General features: G+C 36.5%; 1 protein-coding gene across 2 annotated transcripts; it reads left to right on the top strand.

Annotated features, from left to right (window-relative positions):
* The first annotated feature begins 8,938 nt into the window (after window positions 1–8,938).
* Window positions 8,939–20,975, top strand: LOC110761066 (regulator of nonsense transcripts UPF2). 2 transcript variants are annotated; one of them, XM_021963445.2, is made up of 18 exons: window positions 8,939–9,096; window positions 9,918–10,008; window positions 10,373–10,460; window positions 10,993–11,195; window positions 12,126–12,470; window positions 12,770–12,874; window positions 13,092–13,219; window positions 14,046–14,222; window positions 14,372–14,450; window positions 15,125–15,403; window positions 15,544–15,741; window positions 15,857–15,958; window positions 16,457–16,708; window positions 16,806–17,024; window positions 17,830–18,000; window positions 18,796–18,981; window positions 19,272–19,721; window positions 19,940–20,975. In XM_021963445.2, the coding sequence occupies exons 2-18, from the start codon at window positions 9,946–9,948 to the stop codon at window positions 20,441–20,443; spliced, it is 3,549 nt and encodes a 1,182-aa protein (XP_021819137.1). In that variant the 5' UTR covers window positions 8,939–9,096; window positions 9,918–9,945; the 3' UTR covers window positions 20,444–20,975. The 2 variants fall into 2 exon arrangements, with proteins under 2 accessions (XP_021819137.1, XP_021819136.1); XM_021963444.2 differs by having other exon boundaries at window positions 18,793–18,981.
* The last annotated feature ends 1,661 nt before the right edge of the window (window positions 20,976–22,636 follow it).

The following is a 22,636-nucleotide window of genomic DNA, read 5'->3' as shown; positions in this document are numbered from 1 at the left end:
CTGTTCAATTAACATCTGGTGTCTCTACCTTTCCTGTAAGATGAATGTCACATTCCTACTTTTTGTGTGTAGGAAGAAACATCAAATGATGATAAGAATAGGTTAACTAAAAGATAAAATAAAAATCACTGAACTGTAACATTGATAACAGAACTTTCAGAGAATCATGCCAACAACAATAATGGCTGACTCATCCGCTTCAGACATCTGAGTGAGTGGACCTCTGAAGTGGAATTGGGTTGAGCAGCTTCCATTCAATTTTTTGACTGTGTCATCAGCCTTTGGAGTCTCACTACAAGTGACAAAGATCCAAGCTTCCAGTCAAAAAAGTTTTAAATGAATTCAGTTTCATTGGTGAAGAAAACTGCATTCAATGTTGGTGAGCTCTCTCTTCAAAATTACATTTATAGAGTTTCTTCCTCATTTTCCATGTGGGAAATTTGACAGACTCTATGTTTTCTGTCAAATAAAGACTATGATTAGCTCTTTTATCCTTTGACAAATCTAGGTTGGGGTTGGGGACATTGACAACGATGGGCAAATGAATGAGAAGAAAAGGTGTATAAATCAGAATCTGATTGAATTATTGCTAGTAAATAAACGTGATTGAATAAACCTTTTTTTTCCCTCTTGGTTTGATGACTCTAGCTCCTTTGTATTCAAGCCAAGTCTTTGGTCTACTCTTTTGTTTTATTAAGACCATTTTCAATACCCATATTTACAATGCTGAAGGTGACTCTCCTATGCCATAAATAGACAAAAGATTTGTGCCTTGGGCTTCAAGGAAAGCTGTCTGGCACTTTCACCTTAGTCTCTAAGTAAGAAATTGTGGATTGGAGACCAACCCAAGTTTGGCATGTGGCCTCCTTCACAATGATCAGTCACAGCGTATATTAAAAGGCTCCAATTATTGATGTAATGATGACGCCTTCTCCAAATGAATCCAAATGTATATATACATGGTCTGTAAAATGTTTCACTACCCGTCTTTATCCTTCTTTTTTTGTCTTCCCCAAACTAGGACCATATATTCTGCATTTGAATTTTGATGTGAGGTGGGAACACCCAGCTTTTCCATTCTCACCAAATCCCACATTGACACCAAGGCAATGCAATAGATAATACTTCAGATATATGTTCTCTCTAAAACCCTAAGTCAACATAATTCTAGAAAACTTGTCATTCAAAGTGTGCACGCTCAGAATATTGGAAGGAACGCAAATCAAGGGAGAAGAGTTACAGATGGAAAGGTAGATTGAATCAGTAGAAATTAATCAATCAAGAAATGTAGTCATATTTCATGCTCATTCAACAAATTCAATGCCTTATTGATCACCAAAAGGTCAATCTTTTGGACAAAATTTGTATCTATTAATTCTGTGACGTATTGATGACAATAGCCTGTGATGTAAGATGATAAATAAAAGTCAAAAGAATGAATGTTGATGAGGCAGACTACCTGTTAAAGTTAAACAATGCGTAGATAAGATTCCCAGTTGGTCCAAAATCCATTAAGAAAAGGCCAATCTAATAAGATATCAGTTTGGATTTGTCCATGTTCATCCCAAGTTTCTTTCGTGACTGATGAATTTTTCTTGATTTAGTTGATCAAATTAATATATTAATTACTCTAACAACGCATGTCAAGTTTGAGCCCTTTGACGTGTCAAACCAAGGATGCAGGTTCAATGCATTTGGGTTGACTGACAGGACAGGACTGCCTGCAGCCCCACTTTTGAGGACCACTGATTGTCTGATTATAACATGTTTCTTAATTGGTAAGAACATGAAAGCTTTGCAGTCCAAGCAAAGAAGTTGGTTAATTATATCAAGATCATAATCTTTCTTGATGTGGTAAATAAATGAAACTGATGTTCATCAATACAAATGCTCAGTATTGATGGTAAAAAAGCATTGGAGAAATGCACCTTTGATTTCTACTTATCAGCCAGACAGGTAGATACAGAAGATAAGTGGCAAACAGAATTCACTAATTTGCAGAAACAACTTGGATATCATGCTTGCTTCAAACCCTCAAACTTGAAAGATAATAAAAAACAAGAAAACAAAGAAAAACCCTACCCATTCTCTCTCATCATAGTCTCATCCTCATAGCTATAGGCAAATTGGCCAGTACTGAAGGCCTCTCCTCCCCTTTCCCAAATATTGCTAGTCTGCTAGTGTTTCTCATCAGAAGGGTAGCCACTTGATGAACCTGGGTTTTCTCCAAAATTGGTAACACACTTTGCTCCTGCTCCTCCTGCTATGTTGCTCACAGTCTCTACCAGTTCCTCAAATATTCTAGCTTTGATCTTACCTCTTTTTGGTGGGATACTGGCCATGGATTTTGATTCTTTTCCTTTCTCCACTGGCTTGGTGCTTTTGTTTTCCATTTCTCAGCTGATTTTTTAGGAGAAGAAGAAGAAGAGGAGGAGGAGAAGCTGCAGGGCAGTGGTGGTGAAGTGAGCTGAACTGGAAGTGTCGCACTTTATGTATATTTGGTGGAGGAAGCAATTATTAGTTGGGCAATTTCGTCAAAAAAGTCTTTATCACTCATGCACATGCAGTGTGAACAAATATAAAATTGCCTGAATGCTGAATATAAAGGAATTAACTGGGGGGGGGGGGGGGGGTTTGTTGGATCCCCACATAGATTCCATCACCTCTATTTCAGTATAAAAAAAAAAAAATTGGGATGAGAATTGACAAGAACAAGAAATGCACGTGCACTAGTGATTTTGCCATGGCCAAGAAAAACCTCAAGAAAAACAAAAGCATAAAGGAGATCAACTAGAAACTATTATATTAAATCCATGGCAAAATATATAATTTTAATCTGAAGAACCGGATTCTGGTGTGACAGAATCAGATTGTGACTGGTATTTGAAAATTGGTTCTGGATCTTTCTGGTGCAGCAGCCAACTAATGAATGAAACATGAATCTTGAAGAAAAAAAAATTGGGTAATTTTTAAATTCTTAGGTCCACATCAGGAATTATAGTTTCTCTAACAAAACAACATCAAATGAATTAAACATGTGAAGTAATTAGATGCCCTAAAGAAAGCACCATCCAAAAGCAAAAGTAGACACAACTGATGCCATGGGGTGCAAACCTGATACCTCTAAGCAAAATTTTAATCACCAAATAAATGAGCACAGAGCAAATAAACATACAATGAAATTGGAAAATTGTCACCCAAACAAGTTGAAAATTTGCCAACACTGAACACAAATGCTTTGCTTTTCAAGCCTTTTTGTTCTGATCATCTGGCTGATTTGCTGAAGCTGATGAGCTTTGTCCTCCATTGTCACTTTGATTTGCCATTCCTATCAGATTGATGACAGTCTCTTTGATGTCCCCAAATATTTTAGCTTTGATTTTACCTCTCCTTGGTGGAAGGGTGGCTGCTTCTTTGTGCATCGGCTTATATCTACTTCTGTCTTCCATTTTTCTTTTTCTGGCTTGTGGGGTGTGTGTGGATATAATATTGGAGGGTTTGTGTATATATTATTATTTAGTCACTGAAGATGAAGAAGAAGAGTTGGCCTGACAAAGCAAAGCATGTAAGTCAAGTGTCTCACATAAGCTCCACGTAGTGTGAATGCATGGGAACAGACAAACAGACATGTTCAACCAAATACAAACATTAAAATAAATAAATGGATGTTTAGCATTAGTACTATACGAGGTTAATTGCTTTAACTAAACAGCAAATGCATATCTGACAGATAATGTTGTTTTATTAGCAACTCTCTCTCTCTCTCTCTCTCCAGTATCAAATATCAATTAAGTAATCAAATTAGACAGTATTTAAAGTTAATAAAACCAAAGGACAGGAAACATGCACAGCTGTTACACTGAACAAGTCAAATTGGGAACTTTTAATGCGAAGATGACTTGGGCCAGAGGCCAACAACAACACAGTTAACAATACAGGTTTGAATTTGGAAGAGAATCAGGTTCTTCTACACTCATGTATTCTAAGCATTGATACTTGATAGTGCTGCTGCTGCTGCTGTCTTTTCATTTCTTTTTCATTTTTTCTTTTTCAACTAAAAATGAAGAACATATCTATTAATTTTAATTTCCTCCATGAATCCCATCAAATAAAAAACAAGAACCCACGAGCTACAATTTCTGCTTTGTGAATCATTTGTTCATGCACATGCCCCCAGCTTCCTAAACTTGGAAGAAATGGAAGCTAACCAAGCATAACAGATAAATAAGAGAACCAAACCCAGAAGCAGAATTTGCAAAATTCATACTGCTATTGCTAATACAATGGCCTGAACCTTGTATATAAATACAGAACTATCCTAACTAGGCAATTTCCCGTTTCAACTAAAATGCCATGCCCATGACCCAAATGATCTGTTTGGTTTCAACTCTGTATCTGTATGGGAAGCAAAACAATAAGAAACATTCAATTTTTAAATCCTTACAAGCTTGAATGTGGTTAACTTCATCAGGTTCAAGTATCTGAATGCCCCTCAAACATGTAGCCTCAGCTTCCACAGCACCCTCCCAGCCCAGTTACCACTGATTCTGCTGCAGCTTTTACTTTAGACCACAACTCTCTGAAAATCTTAGCTTTAACTTGACCTCTAGGTGGTGGAAGCCTTGCCTCTGGCTTCTGAGGCTTCTTTGGGCTTTGTTCAGCTTCCATGATTTGTACTGTGTGGGGGTAATTGAAGCTAAACAAAAGGTCTGGTCTACAAGCCGAGGACAGAAGTTCTGTTTAGAAGCAGAGGAAAAAACAGAGGAGGAAAGTAGAAAACAGAGAACTCTGTTTCTGGCAAAAGCAGAAGGCAAACTTTTTTATGAGGAAAGTAAACTGGTGGGATCATATATTTATACACATATGATTTGGGTTGGGGATCATAGGATGACTGGCAAAAGTCAGAAGGCTTCACATAGTGTGAACACGAATTTCAAATGCAATTAAAGACTACCCATCAGACAGCTGGTTTTTCTGTAAAAATTATATCATGAGGTTTTATAATAACATGTGAGCTGATGGCTTGAAATAGTGCATATGGACTTGTACTAGAAAACAACTAACAAGCAAACAAGGCAAGTCAAAAACAACACAAGGAATTCACTTGATTTGGTGGAAATGATAGTGATGCTGGAACTTAATTTAAAAAAATTAAATTGCTAATGGATGCAATTAAAGGCTAATTCAGAATTAGTGCTGGTAACCCTTTTTCTAGAAGCATGAATATTTTTTTAATTGATGCAAATATGAGTCTGTAGAAGATAAGGTCTGCAGGAGGAGATCAGTCAAAAGTCAGCATTTTCCCATTTTCCTCAAACCTACAGGGTTCATGCATAATCCAAACTAATTAACCACCCCATCTTTAATCAAGACCCCACTGGATATGAAAGCTTTTGAATTTTATTGGTGATTAGAATGAGAAAACTCTTTGGTCCTCAGACAGACAAATGTTGGCATGGGATGGTATTCTGATGAAGTCATTTGATGGTGATGGGAAAAATTAATAACAAGGGAAACTAAAGTCTAGAGTCAAACTTTGATTGAATGCAAGAAAATGTGAACAAGCTCACTCAGTCAGTTTGATGACATTCCTTTCAACCAATTATTTGCTCCTTTGAAAATTCAATAATCAGAAACATATTGGGCCAACCAGGCAGCAAAATATGTAAGCCAATCAGATCCCAACACCCAAGTAGGGTGCCTCATGTTTGACTGCCAAAACCTTGACCCAAAAAAAGAAATAAGAGAAAAGGATAAACCAGGGTTTGATTCACATTGATGTTTGAGAGGTCTGTATTTAAGTACAGAAGTTGATGCAGCAAGTATTTAGATTAAAGGGTTTATCTTTCTTGACAGAGATTACCTGTGGCCAGTTGGAAGCTTTGCTTCTTTTTTGGCCATTTCCATTCAATTCAATTGTCTTCTACGTGTTGGCCATTCCCTACCCTTCATATCCCATTCCTGTTGGGATGGAATCAAGCAACTCATGGAAAGAATCCGAGACTCAATCTTCAAATGATTTTGCTTATGGACAACGTCAACCAATCTCAGATCCATATGGGTGGCATGTTAACAATTACATGCAAAACTATTTTGGGGATTTATCATTTGATGACTACTCTTCAAAATATACTTACTCTACACATAGAGATGATGAAGATAGTGAAAATTTTGAACCTCATAGGAACTGTATGTGGTACTAAGTCACTCATGTATCTTACCATGCAATGTATAAAGTGTAAAATATTGTAGTAATTCATTATATATAAATGATTATGGTGTGTTTAATCTTCTTTCATTAATTACTACATATTTTCTACACTTACGGTGTTTGCTAGCTCGCTATATAATCAACTTAAATCAGTTAAATTCATCATGCAATGCATTTCCTTCCAATTTTTTTGTGATAAACTAATAGATAATTGACTAAATAAACATCCTGCAAAGTTTCAATAAAAATTTCCAAGCTTTTCTTACAATTTCCGTGGTTTTTATTCAATTTTTTCCGATACCGATAATATCCCGATATTTCCTGCGATATTTCCGTGTTTTTTGACTTCCAATATTTCCGATACCTCCGATATTTAAGACCTTGATCTTGACAGAGATTACCTGTGGCCAGTTGGAAGCTTTGCTTCTTTTTTGGCCATTTCCATTCAATTCAATTGTCTTCTTCGTGTTGGGGTCCCCCCCCCAAAACAGTCTAAAAACAATGCAATAAAAGTTGGGCAAAGTTGAACCATTATTAGACATTGCAGATAAAGTAGGGTTGTTTAGGTTGACCTTGAGAGGAAGAAAGGTTTGCATTTGCCTAGATCTTATGAATCCTGAATAAGATCTAGTTCATCAGATGCTTCTGTTTATTTGATCTCTTAAAGTTATGATTAATGCTAAATATGTCTAGTTTTATTCAGTAACATGGTATTATATGGTACGATACGTGTGACACAAGTTACATATGTGAGTGAAATATGCGGTTGGTCATGTAAACATCTTCTTTGTGAAACAATAAAGAATTTTGCCAACTTTATTATGATAATCTAGTATACCCATCATAAATTTATTACAGCACATACTAAAATAAATTCAAGATTTAGCTCCCATATCTAAAAATTGCTTTGGCACATATTGCAATGTTCCTTCATGAATGGACGTGAATTAGGGTTTTGATCATTCTCTAACCCGATACAGCCCTGCAACTCTGTACGCAGGTATTAAGGTCTCAGCATTGTTCTTGCCCCTGACCCTGTAGAGTGGCTCCCCAACCTTGAACGTCTGTTTTTCGGATTCGAAACTGCTAACCTTGTCGTGCCCGGTAAGATGCAATTTCTTGTGGTGGCCTGCTTGTGTCGATGGAGCACATATGACAAGAGCCACTAGCAGCATTGCTAGGACCTTGACGAACATGTTCTTGATCAAGGGATCCATGTTAAGTTGGTTTAAGAAATTGTGTTTTTTCTAGGTTGAAGGTCAAGGAGAAATTTAAAAAAAGAAGGTGGGGGGGTTGTCTCAAGTTTTCAACAGGGGCTGTCCTTGATTATTTTCTGAATGTGACTTAAAATTGGATGGTGTTTTTATATATAGCTGTTTTGGTTACAATAACGTTCCACTGGTTGAAATGGATGGTAGAGATTAAACTTGTGAGAATTGAGTTTGGTTTTTTAGGGTTATTTTTGTGCTGGAAGGAAGTTGATGGCCATGGTTTCTAGAACGATGGAGTGCCCTTGGTACTGGTAGTTAGTGGAGTGGTTAATTAAAAGAGTCCTAATCATAGTCAAAACTTTATAATTATTATAGTAAATTAGTTAGTCGTTTTTAGTGATCAAAAACCAACTTCATTTCTAGGACATCTAGACCTCACATTTGATCAGTAATAAGGTAATTTCTCACCCAAAAAATTTGGGGAGGATGACTGATAAAAACTTCTGATCTCCAACAACAACAATACCCAAATTCTCATATTTTGGGTTCAAAAGTGTTGGGGTGAAAGACTTATAATTTCTTTTTGTCCCAATGCACATGGCTACAAAAGCATAGTTAGTAAATACATAACGAGATAAATACGAATAAAAAATGTATGTGTATTATTCGGCACTTGTTAACAAAAATTGTTACATTGAAGTTCACACGTGAATAATTGAAAATTTTGCATATATAGAAACGAAACCTGTTGTCATCAATTATTTAATCATATCCTTCCATCCAAATAATTGACAACTTAATATTAATCCCCGAAAAAACACATTACACATGCAATATGGCTGGAAAAAAGATAGGAACAAGATAGAACTATTGTTGACCAAGAAAGTTAACGGGGGTCTAGCTCAGTGAAAAAAGACTTTGACTTGAATATCAGTGATATCAATTTCGAGCCCCATGACACATTTATACCCCTTATATTGTAATTTAGACTATCAATTATATCTATATATATAAAGCAAAAGGCAGAGAATTGTAAAACATTCAAAATACCATAAATGCCCTTGGTTAATACAAACATTAAGAATTGAAATTATTAATTAAATGAGGATAATATGGTAAATTCACACTTTTTCATATTTTAAAAAATTAAAATTAAAAGAAAAATCGGATAATGAATCCTATTTTTATGGAAAACAACTACACATTATCTTTTTTAATTCTAAAATAAAATTTAATTTTTTTAAAAAAAAGCCTCTCGCAGGCGCAGAAGCGCTTGCGGAGAGGCTAGTTAATTATTAAAAAAAAAGTTCGACCAAGAAAAAAATGTAAACAACAAAAGAACTATTGGACTACTTCGGACTCTTGACCAAAAAAAAAAAGTGGACTACTTCGGACCAAAACGAAAGAACTATTGAACGATTGGACTGAAAATTTGGCCCAACCCATTTCTTAAGTGGTCTAAAACGGGCAAACCCGTGATCGGAGTCCGAGCCTAGAACACACACAACGATACCAGTCGGTTCTTCCATTTGGATCATCGTCTCGTTGCAACTCATACCCATTGCTCTAAACCATTGGCCTTAGCCCCTCTCTCTCTCTCTCTCTCTCTCTGAACTCACTGTATTCCTCTCTTTCTCGGCAATCTTCATCACGTCGCTGCTTAATCTCGATCAGGTAACCCTATTTCTCTCTCGCTTTCACACACAGAGAGGCGTGTGTATGCATATTCCTGTTTTTTCGTGAGTGAGATCTCGGCAGCGAATGCAGTTGCCGTACAGGGCCTTGTAAACTTCATTTGTGAATCAAAATCTTGTTACTGTAATAGGGTTCGTGCTCATTTTGGTTGGAATTCTTATGACCAAAGCTAGAGCATGTTATGGTAGTTTATTTGAATTTTAGGGAGCTTATATTAGATGATAATGTTTTGCTCTGCTTGTTTCTGAAGCCTTAAATCGAAGAGTGAGTTATTATTTGATAACTTCTTGTTTTTTTTCTTTTCTTTTTTCTGGGTTTTTGTAGTTTCCATTTTTACATGCCAATTGGATTGTTTGTCATTTGTGGTATCTTATAAATAAGTTCCCACTGTGTGCCTATGCACGTATATGTGGTTTTTAAGTTTGTAACCGTATATCTGAGGATCATTAGGGCCAACACCACATCAGTTTCGCTTTTGGGTTTTTGGGGAAACGGGGCTTCTGGGTGTATTGACCAGTCCAGATACTATAATTTCAAGTTGCATGGTGAGGAAAAAAGCGGTTCTTCTTCTCAAATATTAGTAGCTTCTGTGGTGAAACTGAAGTGAAATTTTGCACCGATGAGATTACGGTGGTTTGGAAGTTAAATAAAGCAATTTGGTGATCTGGATTTATTTTATTGCAGTTCTGTTAGGTTTTTCAAGGTTTTTTTAAAATAATAATAATAAGTTCTTCACCATATATGGTATTTTTCTTGGATGTTTTGGGTGTTAATTAACCATGCAATGCCCTTTTATGTAGGTTTCTGTCAGTCAATACAAGTAGGGAGATGGATCACCATGAGGAGGAATCCCGTGCTGGGGGTGAACCTCATGGGAAGCAAGATGATGAGGTATGTGACTGCATCTGTCACTTTTAGAAATCCTTAGTTATTTGTTCATTGTTCTTTTTGTTGCCGAATCTTGGAGCATGTATGAGATGGAACTTTGTGAGCAACTAATAAGTCCCAAACTTAATTTGAAATAAGAGGAGTTTCTTAGACTTGGCCTATAAGTTGTGGTTTGAGATCCTATTGTACTTCGATAAGTATATTATATTGTTTCTCAGTTGAGTGAAGGCAGAACACTTGTTAAAATAATATAGTACATGAAAAGTTGAAAATGAAGTTTACAGTTTGGTTGCTTGTGCGCATTCTTGGTAACTTGTATGTCTTTTAGAAGTGATTTTGGTAGGGTAGTTATTGCTTCTTTTTGCAGGAAGCTGCTGCTCGGCTTGAGGAAATCAAGAAATCAATTGAGGCAAAGATGGCTCTTCGTCAAAGCAATTTGAACCCTGAGAGGCCTGGTCAGATGATAACAGTATTCTTGTATTTTGTATGCAAATGAATGATTAACTAATTTTTAATTTATTAAATGAGTGAAAACGTTCGTATATGGAAAGAAAGTTGTGTAAACTTGCAAAAGCATCATGCCTAATGACAAAACGCAAATAGAGGAATGATGACTGGTACTTTTTCCAAGGTTCTCCTTTGCTGCATCTAAATTATACTAAGACTTGATCCTAGAAATAATTGAGGCCGACAACATATTCCTTTTTTGAACTACTTGAGGTCCTCCACATGGATTTTTTTTAGCTGCTTAGTCCAATCCTAAGTCATACTCTACATTACATATCTAATAATCTATGAAGTATTGATACTTTTTCGTGCCTTTATCTTTTAAGTTTTCTTGTGCTGACTTGTTTATTTTTTCATCTCTTTTATATTTTGTTTCAAAATAATCACAAGGCTAACAAAAGAAATACCATATTGAAAGCTAGTTGACTTGTATGATTGCTGCATGAACTGGAAAATAAGACAGTTTGTTCTGAATTCCAGACACAGGGTTTCTTAGGACACTGGATTCTAGCATTAAGCGCAACACAGCGGTTATTAAAAAACTGAAGCAGATAAATGAAGAGCAGCGGGAAGGGCTGATGGATGACTTGAGAGGTGTCAACCTAAGCAAATTTGTCAGTGAAGCTGTTACTGCTATTTGTGATGCCAAGCTTAGATCATCGGACATTCAAGCAGCAGTTCAGGTTGCTGTTATGGATTTGAGTTGAAATTTATAAAGCACTTATCTTTGTTTTTCCCCATTTCCATTATTTAATTAGTAGTTTTAGTTAATCAAGTTCTTTGGGTTATTTATCCATGATTCTACTTACAACATATTAGTCTGGATTTTCTATGGTGAATGATTAGCTAATGCTATTGCACCGTGAGTTGGCTTGAGAAAAAATATGATTATTTCCAGATCTTACATTTCTAGACTTACATAAACTTCAAGTTATGAACTTTTGTATTTGTGGGTTCCAAAATGCTGATCTGGATCTTCTTATCATATTCAAGAATAGACGATGGCACTCGCTGAAATGACATGCTGTATGATAGTCAAATGCTTGGTACTATTTCTGCTGTAATGGATGCTGAGCTATCTTGTCACTTTGTTGTGTCTAGTTTTTTGGTCTTTGAATAGGAGATATGCTGCCTCACGACTTCAACAATTCGAGGCAGTTATTTGTATTGGTTTTCAAGGTTCCTGCTTCTCATTCTGTTGTTTCATATGCATCCATTTAGATATCTCTGGGTATTTGGTATTTTTCCTATTCAAATATTTAGAACAAATTCTGAATATAGTTGATGGTTTGCTGATGTTAACTAGTGTGATATTTTCGCCCTGGAAAAAAAATCTAGTGGGATGCTTTATCATATAGGTCTCTACTGGAAAAAAAAAATGGTGACAATTTTCAGCTAGTATGTAATGCTGGTGGCTTTTGCAGTAATTAAATTTTCATAGAGAAAAGAGAAAGATACACTTGGGCCAAATGTGCTGTATGTTTGAGCCAGTATGCATACCTGCAAGCTTCTTCTGTCTATTTTATATGGCATAAGTGACATTATTGAATGCAGTATTTATGGGTAACACCAATGTGTTTTACACTTTTCTAACACTCATCTTTTTGTCAAAGATCTGCTCTCTGCTTCATCAAAGATACAAAGACTTCTCCCCAAGCCTACTTCAAGGTCTTTTGAAAATCTTCTTTCCCGGAAAGTCTGGGGATGACTTAGACATGGACAAGAACCTGAGGGCCATGAAGAAGCGAAGCACTTTGAAACTCCTTTTGGAACTTTTCTTTGTTGGAGTCATAGAAGATGGTGGTATTTTTGTGAATATCATTAAGGATCTTACCAGTGGAGAACACTTAAAGGATCGGGATACTACTCAGACAAATTTGACTCTTCTTGCTAGTTTTGCTCGGCAGGGAAGAATGTTTATTAACCTTCCACTCTCTGGGCCAGAAATTCACGAAGAGGTATGAATCTCTTTGGTTTGTTTCATTAATTAGGACGTCTTTCACATTTCACTATTTTTCTGCTTGCCTTGTATGGCTTTCCATTAAACTGTTTTTTGTGGCATCATATAGGCACGGGGTGTGATCTTTTGTAATTACCATGTGATGTTACTTCTCATTTGGTGGCTACATGTTGACGAGAATCCCATATATTAGTGTGAATATGTTTATTAATTGATTCATTTGATTGGTGTTTAATCTGTTTCAAGAGTACTTGCTACCTTCTATTCTACAGTGCCTATCCTGACATTTTGCCACAGTTTTTCAAGGGCCTTAATATCACAACAGAGCATAAGAAATTCTTCAGGAAGGCATTTCAAACATATTATGATGCTGCAGCAGAACTACTTCAATCCGAGCATACTGTAAGAGTTCTATGGCCTTGCTTAAGATAGTTTTACTTTTCTCTCTTTCTTTCTGGGTGTAGGGGGTGAGGTCCTGATTTTGCACCTTATTATACCTGCTTGACCTTTGTTGGACAGAGCTTCTAATTTAATTTCTTGCTAATGATATCTCTTTCCTTAACTCAATAGTGGAATACTGGTTCTGGTTGTAATTAATGCATTTTCTTGATACTGTTAGTCACTTCGCCAAATGGAGCACGAAAATTCTAAAATCCTTAATGCTAAAGGAGAGCTCAGTGATGAAAATGTCTCTTCATATGAGAAACTGCGGAAATCTTATGAACAATTGTACCGCAATGTCTCATCGTAAGTTGCTTTACTTTTTTGCTCTCATTATTGGTGTGTAGAAATCTGCTGGAGACCAGGTCTGTTCGGTTTGGCAATGTTAGGATGCCTTCTCATAACAGCGTAGTCTTCTATGTTACATTGGATCCAGGATCCTGTTTTTAAACTTTGCATACTTTAATTATGAGAGCTCAACTTAACTGTATTGATCTTGTATGATCACTGCTCTTCCCCCTCTTTCATATAATTATCATAAAGCAAAAACCTGCATGGTTCTCAAAAAATAATGTCAAGAACATAGGATCAAATGCATCAGAAAATACAAGTATATTTAATTTTGTCATAAAATCATAGAGGAAGGTTGATTTTATTTATTGGACAAGTAACTACCTTTCTTAAACCTCTCAAAAGTATGCATTAGCTAGGTGCTTGCTATTTAAACTTAAAAATCCTCTACCCATAACAAGAAAACAATAGGAGCAAACTAAGACCAAAGAGAATACCGAAGCAATTTAACAGCAACATAGGTGAAAACATATACACAGCTGAAAAAGAAAGAATCTAATTGCAACATCTGGAGTGTACTTTCGTCAGATGCTCTGCTTTCTTCAATTTGAGTCACAGTGACCGCCAAATACTTCTAATGGGGTTTTCTTGTCTTTAGATTTTTTATTTTTTTTTACTTCTATAGGTAAACAATGCTTCCAGTATTCCGCCCTGTTCAACTGTTGTTAGCTTTGGTCTAGATTTCCCTAAACCTTCCATTTTACTAAATAATTTTATTGATTATTAGTCTCTAATTACTTGTTTTTGGCCCACTTATGGTACAAATTATTTTTTCTCACAGTTTAGCAGAAGCACTTGATATGCAGCCTCCAGTAATGCCAGAGGATGGTCATACAACTAGGGTTACTAGTGGAGAGGATGCTTCATCTCCAGCTGCTGGAAAGGACTCTTCTGTACTTGAAGCCATATGGGATGATGAAGATACGAGGGCTTTCTATGAGTGCTTACCAGATCTTAGGTTTGCTTCAGTTGAATGAGATTTATCTTTTACTAGCCAAATGAGGAAAAAACAAACTCTTGTATATGATATTCGTTTGTCAGTCGTTATAATACTCATAGTTAATTGACCTGAAATGTAGTAAGTTGTTATCTGTATGTTCTTACCAGAGCGTTTGTTCCGGCGGTATTATTGGGAGAAGCGGATAAAAGCAATGATCAATCTGCAAAGGCTCAAGAACAACCAACTGTAAGGAATCAAATCTCTGCATTTTCTGTACAGGCTCTTCTTATATCCCGAGTTAGATATATAACTGTAGCAAAGATAGCTGGTCTCTCCTGCGCCTTCCTCTCTTCCTCTCTTAGTGATCACATAACATTTTCACATTAGCGCCGAAACTCTGCGTTACTCCCAACTAAATGTTGAATGTCAGTATTTGTTTCACTACTTATTTCCAACATTAATGATCGATACTTCCCCTGTAACAAAGATTGTTCTGCTTGGTTCTGGACCGACCAGCTTAACTAATTAGGATTTCCTCAGCATGCTGAAATAGTGGGAATTAGACTCTTGTCATGAATGTGTTTGTTTCACTGAAGTGGGTCCTTTAGAGCTAGATATATATTTCTGCAATCTTTCTCCTGATTCATCTCCTGTTTTCACAGTTTCATAAGATTTTGCGGCTTCAGTTAGATCCTTAATCCTTGTTTTAAGAAGCATCCATTTAACACTCTTAAGGTTACATGCCCTCAGTCTTCGGTTCATATTTTGTTGACCAATCCTTCCTAAGTCACATCTTTCGGACAATATATATGATGGGAAATCTGCTCTCTTTGCAAGAATAAGATTCATGTTTAGTCTTGTAACAATTTATGCTTGTATTTATCTACTCAGATGAACATTTTTTAATTTTCATTATAAAGGAGCCCACACTTGAATCAGACCAAAGTCAACAGACTACAGAAGATACTGGGGAGGCATCTGCAGATGTTGGTGCTTTACAGGAGGGCAAAAGCATAGAGAAAGGGAAGGACAAGGAAGAAAAGGATAAGGAGAAGATTAAAGATCTGGACAAAGAGAAAGGCGATAGAAAAGGGGAGAACGAGAAAGAGAAACTTAAAAGCATCGAAGGGACAAATTTGGATGCTTTACTGCAGAGGCTTCCTGGTTGCGTGAGCCGTGATCTTATTGATCAGTTGACTGTAATTATACCTGTCTGAGCTTTACTACTGTTCTCCTTCTCTCTCTCTCTCTCTCTCTCTCTCTCTCTCTCTCTCTCTCTCTCTCTCATTTGGTTAACTGTCGTTATGATTCACATTGAAGATATTTTGTATTTTTTCAGGTAGAGTTTTGTTATTTAAATTCAAAAGCAAATCGGAAAAAGCTTGTGAGGGCAGTGTTTAATGTTCCCAGGACATCATTGGAGCTACTACCTTACTATTCACGCATGGTTGCCACACTGTCAACTTGTATGAAGGATGTATCTTCCATGCTCCTTGCAATGCTGGAAGAAGAGTTCAACTTCTTAATTAATAAAAAGGTCAGTTTTGCATGCAATGAGTTTTGTTGAAAATAGGAACGGTTAGTTGTTCTATAGGAATCACTTTCATTTTGAGAAGTTCATGATTTTCATATCGAATTGTAATTTTCTGCAGGATCAAATGAACATTGAAACAAAGATTAGGAACATTAGATTTATTGGAGAACTCTGCAAGTTTAAAGTCGCACCAGCTGGTCTTGTCTTTAGTTGTTTGAAGGTAATATGCATGGAACAGAATTGATGCATAGGTTCTACTAAATTTGTGCATTACTGATAATATCTTTAGTATCTTGTATATCAGCTGTAATATGTTTGTCAGTACTTTCTCTGGGCTGTGCTTGTGCTTGTGCTTGGAGAAGGGTTTTCCTTACCTTTTCTTTCTTTTACCTTTTTATACGCCTCTGTTGGGGTTGCTGGAAATATTATTATATGCTTTGCCTACAGATTTCAACGCGTATTTTGTAAATTTGTATCCATTTTTTTACCTTTTGGTAGCAGGAGAGTCCATGAAATGGGCTGAAGTCAGCTTTTCTGCTCTCATTTTCATAACTTGTCTATTTAAATGTAACTTTCTATGTAGTGAATCAGGACTTAAAAGATGGGTTGAAGTGTTGTCCATGCTGTTATTGAGATTTAAGATTACAATTTTCATTTTTGTTGGGGCATTTAATTTGTGAGCTGTTTACTTAGAAGTTTAATGCTATCTTATTGCCAGGCTTGTTTAGATGATTTCACTCATCATAACATTGATGTTGCTTGCAATCTTCTTGAGACTTGCGGGCGTTTTCTGTATCGGTCTCCTGAAACTACCGTGCGGATGGCTAACATGTTGGAAATATTAATGCGTTTGAAGAATGTAAAAAATTTAGATCCTCGGCACAGCACCCTTGTTGAAAATGCTTACTACCTGTGCAAACCGCCTGAAAGATCCGCACGAGTCACTAAAGTCCGTCCTCCATTGCATCAGGTGTAAATCATTTTCTAGGTTAAACTCTTCCTTTTCAAAATTTATTTTGATATACCCAACAAGAATTAACCTTTTGTTTATATATTGTCTTTTTCAGTATATAAGGAAGTTGCTATTCTCAGATCTCGATAAGTCTACAATAGAGCATGTGCTCAGGCAACTGCGTAAACTACCATGGGGTGAATGTGAGCCATATCTTTTAAAATGCTTTATGAAGGTTCACAAAGGGAAGTATGGCCAGATCCACTTGATTGCTTCGCTGACTGCTGGTCTGAGTCGCTACCATGATCAATTTGCTGTATCTGTTGTTGACGAGGTCATTTCTTTCATTCCAAAAATCTTTTTGTTGGATTTTATTTTCCATGGTAGATATGATCTTACTCATAATGGCTGCCTCTTGCAGTGCAGTAGTATCTCCATTAGATTTGTCAACCCCCAGAGGCTCAAAGTGTGGGAAGTGGGTTTAGGGGAAGGGAAGGGATATCCTCTTGCTACTGCCTAGAATACAGATAAAAAAATCACTAATTGATCATTTAGTTAAGATCAAGATCATTCAGACTCTTTCTTTTGTACCTTTTCTTTTTTATTGAGTGGTGAGCTGGTCGCCATAATAAGTTTTATCTGACAGTAAGTGATATGCTGTTAGATACTCATTAGTATTGGCATAATATACCAAATTTAAAGTCAACCAAACCTTGAGGTTTAATATACAATTTCATGATTTGTCCGCCTCATATTTTATTCAAATAGTAATCGTTACTGCTAGTACAACAATGATTCTAGGGAAAGGATAAAGGAGAAAGAAAAAGAGGTGTGGGGGAGAGTTTTTAGCAATCCAATTGTTAGCATACGTAATCCATGACACAGACCATAAATAGTTTTTAACTTCCTATTTAAAGTATTTAAAAACAAATTGGACCATTTGTCTCGGCGTATAAACTTTAAACCATTTGCATCATCAACCCCCACCCCGCCCCCTCCCCCAATACCAATAGAAAAAGAGAGAGAAGAAATGAATATGCATTAACATTTTTTAGAGATGAACTGTGCTTGTGTGTGCAAATTCAAATATTTCTAATTTGTCTACGCAGTGATTCTCACTGCTGTATCCTTACTTTCAGGTTTTAGAGGAGATCAGGCTTGGCCTAGAATTAAATGAGTATGGGATGCAGCAAAGACGGATTGCCCATATGCGATTCTTAGGAGAGCTATACAACTATGAGCATGTAGATTCTTCTGTTATTTTTGAGACTCTTTACTTGATTCTTGTCTTTGGCCATGGCACACAAGAGGTATGAATTTTATTTGTTTATTTCCATAAACATCTCTGATATAATTGATAGTACTTGAGAATATTGCTTAGGCTTTTCTGACAAAGCGTGGCTTAGGCTTTCTCCAGATGAAAGCATCGTACTGCATATTTCTTTTCATTTAACGCTGTGTTTGTTTGAAAGTTCAGATATGATAAGTCTTTATCTTAGTATTTTTTTAAACTAATTTAATCATACCACAGTGCATTTATATTCAATGCTTGGTTTGTCTTGATAACTATATACTAAAAGTAGAGGTGTATTAATTAAATGCATTTTTTGAAATATTGCAGTACCACTGGACATCTTTCCAATATTAAAATTTTAATTCTATAATAGCAAGCGTGTCTGTTATTATACTGTGAAGGTTTGGGTACTAAAAAATGAAATCTGCAAGAAGTATATAACACATTGGTCGTTACTCATGTTTATTCATGATTGTATAGTTTATGATTTTTAAATGCGTATTTGTCCTCCGGCTTTCATACATATGATATTGTAATGTACGAACTTATTAACTGGTTGGTGGCCCCGAGGATATTGAACTGGTTGGTTCTTAAATAAGGGCTACCCAATACTATTTATGTGCACAAATACTTGCATCAGTGGATGTTTTCTAACTATAAATGCGATCTTTTGATTTAAGGCATAGCTAAAATGGCCTCTCTTTTTTTAATCATTTCCTCTCTTTTCCTATAAAATCTGAAGTTATTTAAATCTCCTAGATATATGAGAATCTTCTTTATTTGGTCATACTTTCTTTTTCTGTGATAGCAGCAAGATGTACTGGATCCACCAGAAGATTGTTTCCGCATTAGGATGGTTATTACTCTTCTGGAGACCTGTGGCCACTACTTTGACCGAGGCTCTTCCAAGAGGAAGCTTGATCGATTCTTGATGCACTTCCAGAGATATATACTAAGCAAAGGAGTACTCCCACTGGATGTTGAATTTGACATACAGGTCAGTCATGTGGCTCATATTATTCAACTCCACCCCCACCCTCTACCCCTTTAGTTGAGGCGTGAAAGTATAGAATAACCATTTTATTTTCTGCTTTAGCTAATGAAAAATATGGAATAAATAGTTTAGGATTCTAAGGTAATCTGACCTCTTATCTATTTTTCTTCTCTTACATACTGTTCTGTATCTTTAATTGAAACACACTATTCCAAAATCAATAATATCTGTAATGTAAACAAGATAAATATTACTCTTTATCTTTCTATACTCATGTAGTAAAGCACTTGCAGGACTTATTTGCAGAACTACGCCCCAACATGACCCGATACTCATCCATTGATGAAGTAAATGCAGCTCTAGTAGAACTTGAGGAGCATGATCGTACTGTCTCCACTGACAAGGCCAATAATGAGAAGCATTCTGACACTGAAAAGCCTTCAAGGAGGACCACATCCAACAAAAAGTCTGTGAATGGTACTGAGGAAAATGGTGTAAGGCATGGAGACCATGGAGATAGTGACAGTGATTCAGGAAGTGGCACCATTGATCCAGATGGACATGACGAAGAAGAATTAGATGAAGAGAATCATGGTGATGGATCTGACAGTGAAGAGGAGGATGATGATGGGGGTGGACCTGCATCTGATGAGGATGATGAAGTCCATGTCAGACAGAAGGTTGCAGAGCTGGATCCTCAGGAAGAAGCAAATTTTGAGCTAGATCTCAAAGCTGTTATGCAGGTAAGATGTAGATTATTGTTGTGTATGCTCTTGCACAATGTTTTTATTTATGTTTGTTATGCTTAGATAGCACATTCTAAATCAATGGATTCATGGTCGCTAAATCTTGCATTCTTATTTTCCCTGTTGGTTTGGCACTGATTTTGCACATGACGTTATGATGCTGAAGGTTTACAAATAAGACAGTTTTTCACCCATTCTAAAATTTCTGAACACAGGAAAGCATGGAGCAACGCAGGCTAGAGTTGCGAGGCCGACCTACATTAAATATGATGATACCAATGAATGTGTTTGAGGGTTCCATCAAGGATCATCATGGAAGAGGGGTTGGAGGGGAAAGTGGAGATGAGGCTTTGGATGAAGAGTCTGGAGGAAGCAAGGAGGTGCAGGTGAAAGTTCTTGTGAAGCGTGGTAACAAACAACAAACAAAACAGATGTACATCCCACGGGATTGCTCGCTTATACAGAGTACGAAACAGAAAGAAGCAGCAGAGCTTGAAGAGAAACAAGACATCAAGAGGCTGGTTTTGGAGTATAATGATAGAGAAGAGGAGGAGCTTAATGGATTGGGGAACCAAACTTTGAACTATATGCAGAGTGGGGGCAACAGAGTTGCTGGCCGTGGCAGCAATTGGGAAGGAACTAGTGGTAGAGGTGGTGGAACACGTCATAGATATCATAGTTATTCAGGTGGGGGGGTTTATTACAGCCGGAAAAAGTAAAAAGAAAAAAAAGGTGTGATTTTACAAAGCTGTAAAGCCAAAAACGCCTCCACCGTGGGAGTTCCCTCATTTTGCAGATGTGGTTCGTTTCTTTTCGAATCCATGCTTGTAAGCCCAACAATGATTTCAAGAGACATTCCTATCCGATGGAGAAGCCATGCCCTTTTGGGACATTTGCATTTGACCCGGACGATTTCCTTATACTGCAAGGTTATATGTTTTGTGGTCTTGTTAGAAGATAGTTGCAGTTGTGAAGAAAGAACAGATAGACGGTATAGCTAACCAGGAACCAAGACAGCAATGCAGAAGAAAAGGTGGTGGTGTGATATACTTGAGGTGCTGATCTGCAGAATATGCCATTGGTTCGCCATAAATTAGATCTTACATTTAGTGTTAGAGCCTGATGTTGTGTCACCCTGCGTGTATATTTGTCAATAGGACTTAAAAGATTTGATTTCGATGCAAACTCTGCTGTGGGTTCTTTTTGTACCTGGAATCTGATATTATATATTGCTTTCTGTATTTAGTTGTATGACCCTTGTACGTGCCATACTGAACTTAGAGCTCTCTTGCTCCAGAAATGGTAAAAATGGAATCTTGCTAAGACCACTTTGGCAGAATTTTTTTCTTTTCTTTTCCAAACAATAAAGTCACACACCAAGACAAATCAGCAAATTAGTTGATGTAGGATATGGGTGATTTGAGTATTTAGGTAATTTAGCGGAAGCGGAAAGGAAACCTTAGAGAACAAGCTTGAAAACTAATCGTAGGAATAAAAATTTGCCAGATTTAAAGACCAAGTTAAATGATTTCCTCTTCCATTTCTTTCTTTTGTAAACCATAATGGGTTTGACAAAGACGTGCTCATCATCGCTAGTGGGTGTGTGAAGTCTGAATTATGTGGAGAACCAATAGCATTTGAGTCATCTGCTCTGTCAATTTCATGTTTTCATCTGATCACTTTCTACCAGATCAATTTGGTCAGTCTCCTCCTGCAAAATCAGACATGGTTTAACAAATTCCGAATTGAAATTCTTTGCTTGAATCCGTCATTTTCTACTCTTCATTATTATCTTAATGGTCCACACCAATGCTTTTATGATTGTTAATTATTCTTTGCCTCTCTTGGGGCTCTAACTAACTATTTCCTTTGCAATTTCCTTGACCTTCCTCTGTTTCAACTTTACTACAATTTCTATAAAATCAAAGATGGCTCATTTTCTTATCAAGATGCCTTGGGACAATCCTGACTTTGAATGAACAAAGACCCTTGTAAAGAACCACGTTAGAAACTAATGGAAGGCTCCGCCAGCCAGGCAAAAAAAAAAAGGACATAAATAAAGATTTAAAGGAAACCAATCAATGCGTTAAAAAGGAAAGTTATTTTCCTTAACAAGTGGAATTTGATCCCTAAATTGTTGAACCTAATTTAAAATATATATGTTTTTCTTATTTATCATCTATCAAAAGAAAAATAATGCTTAAACGGATCTAGCAGCATACATGAGCCTAATCAATTTGGGTAGAGCGTAGGTGGTCCCCAAGTTTGTACCCGAGTTCGAATCCCCCTCTCTAGCAATTCAAACTCTATCATTGATAAAAGCTACAAGTAGCCTTTTTAAAGGGTTTTTCAATGGGGTTGGCTTTACAACTCTGCTACAATTTAGATCTTGGAGATAGGAGAAATGTGGCATTGTTAGTTGGAGATCTAATCCCTCAAATGAAGTTTCGACCAAAAAAAAAAATCCCTCAAATGAAGGAAATCTTTCCTAACAAAAAAGAAAAGCCTAGAAGCAAATTTATTTTATTGTTTGGAATTTGGTTCTCCAAAGTCTTTATGCCTTGTGGCCAAAACCAATAATCTAAGCAAAGCTATTCGAGCACATTATTATTATAATTTTACAGCTAAGTATTGCGTGCAACAAATGGAACATGTGGTTCCCCACAATCCTACTTTCACTTTGGTGCAAAATGTGACACATCATCCACTTAACTAGGTACTAGAAGGATTATTCTTTTTTATTTTTTATTTTTTATTTTTATTTTTTCTTCTTTCATGCGATCCACGATGATTGTTGTGATGTTTGCTTGTTCGTGTTCAAAGAACAATTCTGACTTTACTGTCTTCTAAAAAGCTCTAATTGTTAAGAATCAAGTAAAAGGATCAAAGTCAAAGATTTGGTTTGACATGTA

The sequence above is a fragment of the Prunus avium genome, chromosome 2 (genome assembly GCF_965620075.1).
Source record: "Prunus avium chromosome 2, drPruAviu1.hap1.1, whole genome shotgun sequence".
Taxonomy (NCBI): domain Eukaryota; kingdom Viridiplantae; phylum Streptophyta; class Magnoliopsida; order Rosales; family Rosaceae; genus Prunus; species Prunus avium.
Note: the sequence above shows the minus strand (reverse complement) of the source record. Positions and strands in the feature narration are given on the sequence as shown.

Excerpts from the sequence above, each read along its gene's own strand:
- LOC110761066 (XM_021963444.2), top strand. The coding sequence starts at position 9,946 with ATGGATCACCATGAGGAGGAATCCCGTGCTGGGGGTGAACCTCATGGG. Across the intron at positions 14,223-14,371 it reads GAGTGCTTACCAGATCTTAG|AGCGTTTGTTCCGGCGGTAT; the intron begins GTTTGCTTCAGT and ends TGTTCTTACCAG. Across the intron at positions 14,451-15,124 it reads AGGCTCAAGAACAACCAACT|GAGCCCACACTTGAATCAGA; the intron begins GTAAGGAATCAA and ends TTCATTATAAAG.